The sequence below is a fragment of the Papilio machaon genome, chromosome 1, assembly GCF_912999745.1.
Source record: "Papilio machaon chromosome 1, ilPapMach1.1, whole genome shotgun sequence".
Classification (NCBI taxonomy): Eukaryota; Metazoa; Arthropoda; class Insecta; order Lepidoptera; family Papilionidae; genus Papilio; species Papilio machaon.
In genome coordinates, this window is record NC_059986.1 from 723,590 (window position 1) to 735,604 (window position 12,015).

Here is a 12,015-nt window from a genome sequence, read left to right on the forward strand (position 1 = left end):
AGGGTGTTACACTTGTTGAGTCAATTAAATTGTAATGCTGTAAATACACCCTTAGCAATTATCACGTCTATTCCCTCATCGTGATTTAGCACCGCTGTATTGACAAATCTGTGGACAATAAATACTTCTTAGAGCACATTTGGCAAATGACGTAATCGCACAAGAGTAATTTGATGTTGCGATAAAGACCGTAGCAAGATAATGTATGTAGTATATATCCAACCAATTAGTATTGTCATTACATGCGAGTCGGCTGCGATGAATTAATAACACGTACAAAATGTGACAGCAAAGACATGAAGAGAAAGTTAACAGGATGGATGGATAAAAGTACTTTTTGAATTTGAAATTGTATAACACATGTTAGAAATGTAATTGCCATAATAGAAAGATATGTTTGGAAAGATCAATGTTTAATGTCCGAAAGGAAAAACGACTAAGTATGGTATAACTTTGGAGTACGCAAAATGGTGGACGAATGTTACTTGAACATTTGATACAAAATGGTTGACAATGCAGTACCTATAAATCAAATTATATGTTTCGATAGACGATGCCTCGATTATCTGGTACCCAAAAAATCTACACCAATCTTTTTGCAAAATTTAAAAAGAGAAATGTGATTGTAAGAGTGAGCTTTTTTAAAACTAAAGAGAAATTTTTTTGCTATTACGTAAAAGTATTTATTAATTTAATAAAGAGAAGTCGTAAATACGTATAAAAGAAAGAAATGTTAATGATGTCAGCCGCTCTCGCCCTCCGGCTGTGGATCACGTGCTGGAGGTGTGATCGAAACGCCGGCTGTCTCCCCCGCCCTCCCCAAACCCCCCGCCGGCCGGCCGGCTTTTTTATCCTGTAATTTTTGACGAAGAAATATCTAAAAATTAGGTATAGAAATGATTTCAAGACAACATTTTTGACTTTAACAAAGGTTATTCTACAAATTTCGAGAAGAAAAATTAAGTACACAGACAAAAATGACACATCGAAACGTGGTGAAAATTTTATGTAAGAATTTAGGTTACCTTCGAATATTTTGTTGACGCTGTAAGCAATAGATGATTAAATAAGCTTTGCGGGTACAAGTCAAAAAGATTAGATCAGCAAGTCTTTTCATAGTTAAGCCAGACAAAAGGGCGTTCGTCTCCATAGTGAGATTGACGGCGTCGCTGGTGGGCAGCGAGGAGTTCGTAAGGAATGGAGTGTGCACCAGTGCGTTGTTCCCAGCCTGCGGGCAGTACAGGCGCGCGGCATGTGTGGCAGAAGCATTGCATCACCGAGTCCCGAACGAGTCCTATCAGCATGGTGAAGGCTTGGAGTGGACTATCTAACGAGTGATAGAGTCGCGGCGCGACGCGGGCTGACTGCGCGACTCTCGCCCGGAAACTGAGCCGCTCGGGGTCGGGGGGAGGCCGGTCGATAGCCGCGCACACCCGCACCCCCGCCCTGCGGCACCCCGCCCTCTGCCGCCCGCCGTGTACCCACCCCTAACTTGATAACCCCGCACAAGAAAATAAGCCCACCAAATGGACATATAATGTCGACTGGGACGTCTACATCGCTCCAATTTAACCACCACACATATTTTCCTTCATTTTCCTGTGTTCCTCGAAGGGGTCTTATTTCTAAATTGATCTTTCGAAATAACTAACGAACAATTAGCAATTTAGCAATAGCAACTGCTTAAGTTCGGTTATTTTTATGCGATGACTAAGTTTTTTAAAGTAAATTTTTAAGGAATTTGATTGTAGTAGCCGTTACCAGGTTTAAGTAAATTTGTACAGTTTTAAATTCAATCACACCTAGCAACTTAACGTCTCAAGTTGGTGTAAGACGATTTAATTTAAGAGGCATACAGACTGGTGCGAGTCCGAACCGGCTTCGCGTTCATAAAACCGGCTCGGCGGGGGCAGGGCGGGCGGCAGGACGGCGCGGCGGCGGCGGGGCTGCGGAGGTTCCGCCGCCGTCTCGGCGCCGCCGCCCGCAGCCAATTAACAGTCGGCAAAGCAACGTTGAGTTTGTTTCGTTACTTAAATTGCTTCCGATTGATTTTACAACTTCCAGTAATTAACGGCTTAACGTAGCCGGCACCTGTGAAATCCTCAGGCAAGAATAACATATGTATAACAGCATACATGACAACCATTAGTAGGTATACGACAGCCAATAATCTAACGGATACATCGTATGTAAGTAAAGACTAAAGTGCACCTTGCTGCTCGGGGAGACTTTTATTTAAGTACACGCTCGGTGTAGTTCCAGGAGATGGGTAGTTCTGGTATTGCAGCGAAGGTGTCGTAACCTCGTGCACCGGTGGCATGGGCGCGCGGTGCGGTGCGGTGCGGTGCGGCGAATCGATCTCGGCCAACAACCCCGGCACCGCGTCCCCTGCGGTAATAACTGGGAATTCCAGGAGCGAGCGCTCGACCGATGCAAAAATACGACCACGTAAATACCCTCCGCGGCGACCGCCTGGCTGCTGATTGAACCAATCGGCGAAGACACCTATGACGAACTTGTAACTCAGAAAAACAAACTACTACTACTATTATGACTCACTAACTAACCCATGAGACTTTGGACGTGTGGAGTCTATAACAAGAGTTATCTTAAAACATACAAAGTTAATTGGATTTGTTGAGTTTGCAGAAATAATATTTAAATGTCAACCAGTCTTATTTTTAACAGGTAACTATTTGTCAAGTTGCAAATGTAGGTAGTTTTAAAAAATAAAACAAATGAATGGCTTAAAATCAGAACAACACCGGATGCTTGCACTCCATAGATCATATCATGTTGATAAATGACTTCTCCGAATAAACTAGTCGCGAGGGGCGGCAGGGCAAACAATAAATAAAATTCACTTTTGCCGAGACACCAGAAATACCATATAATAAATGACAGCAATGGTGAAATCGAATCTTTTTAAACAATAAAGTGTATCAATAAAACGTAATGGATGAAAATAATTTGTCAAGAATTTTATAACAATGTGGGACCCACGATTATTAAGTCATACCTAGCCGCTTGTGGCATTATGATAGTTATGTATAGCAAGTGGAGCAGTAGTTAATGTACGACTTTTAACTGAAATTAATCGATTGCATGATTCTTAGACCATATTTTATTATGTCTCCAGTACAGCATGAGACCTGTCGGTCGCTTAATCTCCAGCCGAGCAACAAGTTGAGTCACGTGCCGGATTCGGCTCTTACCGAGGCGGAGGCACCGGCGCGCGTCCTGCGAGTACGTATCGATCCAGACTTGTTTCGCTCTTTCTTTAAACATCACTACCCGATAAGGATTGCGCTGTTTCACAATATTTTTGGCGATTAGTTTTTTCATATCATCTTTAATAATCTAGCACATTGATGTATTTCTATGCAAGTAGAAATAGAACTATACCGAAATGCAAAATATTTACTTACTAATTAAAGGTGCAGTAAACTAAGATTTTGATATGTTGCCATACAATTGTTTAAAGTAAAAATAAAAACAAGTTTTAGAAAAGAAAGTAAAACACCATCTATTATTTATGCCTCATGAATTGGATCCATCCATTGGAGCACAATATAAAGAAAAGCTAGACGTTAACCTAAATCTATACGAAGCGTACGTGATTTTGACAAAGTTCCGGCAAATGTTTGCAGATACATATACGTTTATCTTTTTCAAGGCTTCCTTTCATCTTAAAATCAATAATCAAGAACCTAGATTTCTCTTTTACACCACCATCTTTGTACAATGTTTAGTTCAAATGCCGCAATGCATAAATCTTGGCATTCCTAATTAGTGCTTCCTAACGAATAAAGATATTTTCTAAATATATCTACAGTTTATGTGACCACCGTCGAGTTTAAATCACAATAATACCGTCTATACAACTTAAACCACGTTTCTAATTTAGAATTATCCTCTGTACTGCCAGACGCACGTAAAAGTTCCCCCACTAAATCTGTTGGTTGCAGTTGTACGAATATTGTTTGAAAGTATGTTAGTAAAAATGTAGCAATCGATGTCTTTAACACAGAAAAAAGGAACACTGTCTGAGTGTTTCAGATGGACTTCTATCAAGAAGTATCTAATAATCCAAAGACAACAATGAAATACAAAACCATAATACAAAGAGGGATGAATAATAAAATAAGTGAGTGACATCGGACCGGCAGAGATTTTCATGACGCCATAATAATTAAGTCTCTGATCCCGTATTAATTATGGATAGCACGCCGGGGACAAGTTAAATAATCGCAGTGTAAAAGTTTAGCGATTTGCATAGACGGTTGGTAATGTTATTCAGTAGGCCAGGGGTCTCAAAGCTTTTTGACTGGAGGGTCATACTCCTACTACAGAATTTTCATGCTTTTGCACTAAACATCTACGAAAAAGAAATTTATATTTGTTTTAAAAAAAAAACCCTAGATTAACTCTTAGTAGATCTGTATCTATAAATTTTATGGATATGTTACCCTTTTATAAAAATATGTCTGGTTCACTTTGCCGATTGCCAAATAAAAGGCAGTTACCATAAATAAAGCTTGACAACAGTTCCATGTCCTCTCTGAAAACTTTTTCTACGAACAGAACACTCACATTATCATGTGCATAACAACTTGTTCGGTTTTCACTGCTTATGTATATCCCAACCATGATACTGAATTCCATTTTCAGAATCACTTACATTTCAAAGAAATTATCTTATATATCTATATATATAAAAGAAAGTTGTGTTAGTTACACCATTTATAACTCAAGAACGGCTGAATCGATTTGACTGAAAATTGGTGGGCAGGTAGCTTAGAACCAGGAAACGGACATGGGATAATTTTTACCCCGTTTTCTATTTCGGACGAAGTCGCGGGTAAAAGCTAGTTTGATATACAATTAAATGTTTGATTCGATAAGATTTGTCGTCCATTTTTTATACCTTTTTATGTTTAAAATTTTGTTTTAAAAACGATATTCTACTCTGCACTACAACGCACACATGTAGAAACTCATCTCTTTGCAAGGCGGCTGAATTGGAAACAAATACGTAAAGTTTTCATACAGGGCGTCCAATCTCCTGATATTGCGTCGCCGGCCGTTACTCGCCGAGCCGAGTTCGATGCGGCAGCGCCATCTGCCAACTTTCCGCAGCCAGAAAACTATGAATTATAGCACAAGTATTCTAGTTTCCGTTTGTAATTTGTTCTGAATCTTTATATATATAGTTTCACCACAAATTAAAAAAAAAAACTTAAAACGCCATCAAGTTGATATTCATCAATATGAATATGACACAAACGTGAAAAGGGTTTTTTGATTTATTAACGTGATATTTTGATGTATTATAACTAATAATTTCGCTAAAGCCAAGAGTTCAAGCTTATTCAACCGGTTTTCTTATTTGAAATAAAATTAAAGTCTATAGAATGGAGATCAAGATGAAAGTCGTATAGTAAGTACACTACACCAAAAGTTAGTCTCTCTCCCTGGCCCCTCCAGACTCTGTCATCAATCAGAAATAATTTACTATTTAATCGGAGATAGCATCGGCGGGGCAGGTCCGGCCCTAGCTAATTCCGTCCCCTACTTGTCTCAACTACTCGAAATTTATGATATTGCTACAATAATAGTAAAAATGCAAACTACATTTTCACCCTATTGCGTTGGAAAAAGTTATGGGAATAAGTGAGCGACTCATTTTTCCTTGGAAAATATTTTTTTTCATATTGCTTATAAGATTTTATCACGTAATGCTTTCTATTTGTACCTATCAATCGAGATTAGTGAAATGTATAAATCACTGAGATTGTACTGTTATATTACAAAAGATTTTTTAGAGAATGATAAAGTATTCATTATAGGTATGAGTAAGTATGTTGAAAACTAAATTTTCTGTCTAATTCTTAGATTATCTTAAAGTAAAATTAACTTCAAACAATTGGTTGGAAAGATTAAACGGCAAACATTACGCCTCTTACTATCAACCATTTCCCAATTTTCCAACAAATTACTCATCAGATAAACCAACCAGATAATTTAGAATTATTTTCGAGATACTAAAGTAATATAACCTAATAAAACACATTTAAGTGATATTTGAGGTTAAAAAGAACAAAATTGTAATCTTAAAAATATCAGACCAACAGAAAATAATGTTTTCCATTAAAACTTCCCTTTTAAAAGTTTAGTAAAACAACGTGATTTCGTGGAAATACTCTCCCCGCATCTTATTCAAATAAAAAAATCAGACTACCCGCGCGGGCGCCCATGACAAGGCGAATTGGTGAATCGCAAATTTCTGGGGTGATGTTATAATGTCCGTCAGTTTTATAATAACAGCATCTTTATTATCATCTCATTTACTTTGTAACGCATCATTGGACCTGATGGCTTCCATCTCTAGATTACTTGTTATTCTGTTTCGCGATCGATCTCTATAAGGTTCTACCCTCCCGCGGGACGCGTCGCGTTAAGGCAAAGAAAATATCTTATTATACTTTCAAACGTCGATATTTTGTTATTGGCGGCTCCTGAAATATGTATGTCGTCTATATCATGTCTTTGAAATGATCTCGGCTATAAAATGGTATTACTGATACATTGTGAAAAAGCTATATCTTTTAATTTCTGCTATTATAATAAAAAATACTTTTATTATTACTTGAAAATAATAGTTTACCGTATTTAAAAGCTTTACAAATTTGTTATTTATGTTTATTTCCATATTAAATCTTAACCAATGCATGAGAAAATACACTCCGTCTGTTTGAGGTCAACTTTTTTAGGTTTATAATGCAGCTTTTGGAAACTGGTGAAAGGTAACTTTTTGAATCAGTACGATATTAGATATATCCTGTTATCCAGTCAGATTACTAGCACAATATTGTATAGTTAAGAGTTGTGGAGTTAGCAAAACCGGCGGTCGTCTGCAATGCGACAGTAGCACATGTACGTAACTCACGGCAGCTCGAGCGGGACGCCGATACATCGACGCGGTCTCTGTAGTGCGAAAAATTTCAATAAGCCGTTTTGAAAGTATTTAAGTTGAAAAAAATGATATAAATAATACCTACGTATATTATTACAAAAAACCTGATCGAATGTGTACAATTCTATGGCGAGGGAAAATTGTAGACACCTAATCATAACAATTCTACCTTACTAATAATATAAATGCGAATGTTTAGATGAATGGATGTTTTTTTACAAAGTATCTCCGGAACGGCTAAACGGATCTCGATGATATGTCTGAATGTATGCGCTGACGGGGTCGCGGGCGACAGCTAATTAATCCTTAAATACGAAAAACCTTTACTTATTCTTTTAAAATATAAGCTCTATATGATAGAGATCCCAATATTTTGTTTTAATTTAGAATTGATTAATCTCGTTAATTTCTAAATTAAAACGATGTTAGTGGCAGAAAATTAGTAAAATTCTAGTTACCTTATATCAAAATTAACACATACACCACTGATCAAGTCGATTGGTTTTAGCGAAATTAGGTCAAGATAACTTTACGCTTCGAAGGCATGAAATTAGTTTGGGCAAAAACATTTATAGAGTGAATTTTGGAGCCAATTGGACCAGATCTGCGTGAAGATAATTTTAGGATGGACTTTCATATTTTCCGTATTTTCTTTAAAAACATTGTCATTAACATTGGATAGTTCATAGTACACTAGTCCTGGAAATTTTGATAAACCCCTTAATGTAGTACGTTAAATTGTAAACAGAACATATAGGTAATTTACATTCTAGTTTGTAAGTTGTAAGCCAGGTTTAGCGATAATCTGTCTACAGCCGGTGGAAATCCATAGCTTTCGGATCGCGCACTTCGAAGGACTTCTTGTAATGCTATAAAGAGGGTTGCTGTAGGCTCACAAAACGTTTGGAAACTTAATTAGGACATTTTTACTATTTATTAATTTATATTGAAATATGTGGGTACTTTCTGAAGAGTTGTAGACTGTAGACTGAAAATAATGTATTAATAGTAAAGGAAAGTCCAGTCCGTCTTTTCCGTCCGTATAAATCGCACTTAAAATTAAAACAGCTGAATCGGAGTGTCAAGTGTCAATGTAATTCTCGCGGGCACTGGCCATTAAAATAAAGCAATTTTATTTGGAACTTTTATTTTACAGTCTAGAAAAATAGTTGTGTTAAAAATTATTCCTTAATCTTTCAGTGCTTCAATAATTTTCTTAATTGTTTTGTTTATTAAAAACAAATAATTTTAAGACAGTCTTAAACTAACTGGGCTACACATCCACCCTACAGGGAGACACGAAAAGTAAGTGTGACACACGCAGCAACGGATCGATCAAGGGCAGACGCCCACGCCACGCGCCGGCCGCCTCACCACCTTACTGCCTACCCGCGTACACTCACTGTCATTACGGCTACAAGTCAACATAACGCCTTTACATTTACGCACCATCATTACAATTTACACGCCTATAAACAACATATTCATGACTCTAATGTATGTGGTTAGAATAGGTAGCTGCGTATTTGATGACTTAAAGCATGTTATTAAAGAAAAAAATGTTGAGTTTTTGCTTTCTCTCGTTTGTCCTCTTAGCCTAAGCCAAAGGCTGTTAAGGCCAAGCGGTCAAGATGTATAAGACCAAACATAATTATAGGTATAAATTAACTAAAAATCCTTCAAAAAGAATTAAGTAAACATGTGCCATTTTTAATAAGATTACCCTGTTCAAATTACGCCGAGTTGTATTTACAATCAGCACACGTCTTTGAATGGAAAGAACAATATTTCTCGTACGACAGTTATTATCCTATATTCATCTTACCAGACGATAGCTTTATTTATATTTAAATTTTCAACCAATAGTATTGGGATAAAAACCACTTTTTTCTCGCAACATTATTTTCGTTACACTTGTTGCATCTAATCTGATATAAATATGCGATTTTTCTTTTAATCCCTAATCACAAAGGTAAATGTCATAAATATCAGTGCCTTTAAACAGAATGAATAATGAAATATCGTCAAAAAATTCAGTCCCTTAGCGAACAAAGACGAAAGCGAAGGCGAAAATTGCATTTCCTTGTTCATTGGTATTCAAGGTGAGACGAACCCTCATGAGTCATCGTGTCTCAAGGATAATATGGACTAATGTAATTATACCCTTACATTACTAATCCGTCTACAAGTAACTACTTGGTTAAGTAGTACTCTGTTTTCTTCAATTGGATGTTGATTGGGGCAAGGTTACTGACTAGTTTTATAACATTTAAATGAAATCATATATAAAATTCTCGTGTCGCGGTGTTTGTGGTTAAACTCCTCCGAAACGGCTTGACCGATTGTCATGAAATTTTGTGAGCATATTGAGTAGGTCTAAGAATCGGCTATCTATTTTTCATACCCCTCCCCCCTTTAGTTTTTTTTAACTGCGCGCGGACGGAGTCGCGGGCGACAGCTAGTAAGGATACTTTGTATTAGTCGGAATCAAATTGGAATCGAGTGAAATAGGAAGCCAGAAACCGCAACACCGGGTCAACTGAGTCGCTGAAATATGAGAAACGAAGCCCTATGGGTTTCGCGGTCATTCTCTGTGTGCCATTGTTTGTTTTACCAAGGATTTTCACAGCCGAAACATGAACACATAATATTGATCCACTAGCTATCGCCCGCGAATCCGTGTACGCGGGATTATAGAAAACTTAATAAGTAGCCTATGTGTTCTTCCAGATTATGTTCTGCATCTGTGCCAAATATCATCAAGATTCATTGAACCGTTCTGGAGATACCTTCAAACATCCATCCATCCATCTAATACTAAACATTCGCACTTATAATATTAGTAAGAAGTAATATAATTCTTTATATTGCTTAAAATGAGGAAAACATGAAAGATTATTTTTAAAAACCAATTTCTTTGCTAGCGTAAGTGCCAACAGGAACTGCAAGCGTCAAGGGAAATCTTTGATTACATTTGTTGGATGTTTCAGGAAATCTATTCAGTGGTTCAGAGCTGCAAAAGGATGAACTTGAAATTGCCAGTCGCAGACGAACGTCCGGCGCAAATCAAGATGGCGGACGAACTCTGCGCCATCGCAGCGACATCCGGCGGACGAACTGCCTCGTGCCGTGTTTTACCTACATAAACTAGTGAAACTACGAGTATATCCTATCGTCATCCTCATCAAACTATAGCTAAATATAATTAATTTAAATTTAATTGAAACTTATACAATTGACCACTTTAAAATGTTACAATGAAATAAGCAATGGTATTTTTATACGTTACTCAACTATTTCAATAGTTAAACGATTTCCCACAGCTTTAACATTTTGTTGTGACTAGCTGCCGCCCGCAACTCCGTCCGCGAAGAATTAAAAAAAAACTTAATAAGTAGCCCATGTGTTATTCCAGACTGATTTACATGTGCGCCAAATTTCATTAAGATTCGTTGAGCTATTCTTAAGATACCTTCAAACATCCATCTAAACATTCGCATTTATAATATTAGTATGATTGTGGATCATGTTAGTTCAGCATTGCAATTATAAGTTGAAATTAATTGTTACCACAGGTGGTTATTGACAGAAACTTTTTCAGTGAAATTGCAAAAACCTGAGATGCTAATATGAACACTCAATGCTACGTTTGTATCTAGACTCGTAAATCGTTACGGCAAAGCGCTTTGCTGCATACATTTGCATACGACCTTTCACCATTATAAGGATAGGTAAAGTTTTCTTAAAAATAAGTTACGTAAATGTAAACTGCTAAGTTAGATTCGCATATACATATAAAATTTTAAAACCGTTTCTTACTTATGATAAAGAAAAAAAAAGAAAGTCAATATTTAATTTTATTAATGATCCTACAAGTTCCAATCTATTCACCAATTAGATCAAAAGTTAATTTGACCACAGAACACTATCCAGAACAACAGCAGTCTTTAGTCTTAATGAAAATTCTGTCTGAGGGCGAAAAAACAATTTGGATCAGTCGCGAGATAACTCATTAGAGTGGATAAACAAACCCATTACGTTGATCCCGGGTACCAAAGCCTCGGGCCCCGGACCCCGAGTCACGGGCCTTTCTTGACAAATTGCTTTGCAATTTATCTCACGAACAAATTGTTTTGTTCTCTCGCCTGCACAATTACCGTTGAATACCGTAAGCGTACAACGAGCGAAATAATTGCTATATGATATACCACAACAAGACACATTAGATGTCTTATGTCTATGTTGTTAAAGATGATATTCGCGTGAGAAAAGATCAGATCTGGTGGGTGATAGCTCTGAGTGTACTCTATGCATGTTATAGAATATTCACCCCTGCAGGGTTTGACGTTGCAATATGAACTATGTCAGGGTTTTGTTCAGTATATTAAAGCCCCTGCAGTTGTATACTTTTTGATAAATATCAAATGCGATGATTTTAGTCACAATCGAAAACTGGTAAAGGTTGTTTAAAGGTTTGCTAAGAGTAGAGTATGTCTAGCTAAAGTTTCAAGTTTATTCATTGTCACCAATTCTAAGAAAATTAATTGACTATTATTCCTTGTTTCGTATTCCGCAGTCAACAAAGAGGAGTATACGTGTTATGAATGCCAGAAGTAACAAAATCTAGGGCACATAGATTATATTTCGTGCGTTTTTGTCAAATCTCATTACAGCTTTGGCACTAGCTTTGCTTTGTAGAAATTGCCAACATCGGGTGATGCGGTGACCTCCTTTAATTGGGGCGAAATTATGCATAGGCATGCTATCATTCGTTTTATATAATTATATTATAACTAGCTGTCGCCCGCGACTCCGTCCGCGCGGAATTAAAGAAAGTAATAAGTAGCCTATGTGTTCTTCCAGATGACGTTCTACATTTGTGCTAAATTTTATCAAGATCGGTTGAGCTGTACTAGAGATACCTTCAAACAAACATCGATCCATCCATCTAAACATTCGCATTTATAATATTAGTAAGATTAATGCCATTTCTTGATTAGTGATTAAAAAATAATTCTTAAACATAGTATGTATAGGTA

At 37.0% G+C, this 12,015-nt stretch overlaps 1 protein-coding gene across 3 annotated transcripts in view; it reads right to left on the reverse strand.

The window, feature by feature from the left end:
- LOC106712804 (stathmin-4) overlaps positions 1 to 12,015 on the reverse strand; it is a 40,397-nt gene that overhangs the window by 11,445 nt on the left and 16,937 nt on the right. For 2 of the 3 annotated variants that reach the window (XM_045682076.1, XM_045682036.1), the window contains exon 1: positions 1,211 to 1,374. The exons of the other annotated variant lie outside the window; for it this stretch is intronic. In XM_045682076.1, coding sequence (XP_045538032.1) covers positions 1,211 to 1,304 — 94 coding nt within the window. In that variant the 5' untranslated portion in view covers positions 1,305 to 1,374. Of the gene's footprint in view, positions 1 to 1,210; positions 1,375 to 12,015 lie in introns of those variants that run through there. 3 annotated transcript variants of the gene reach the window in all.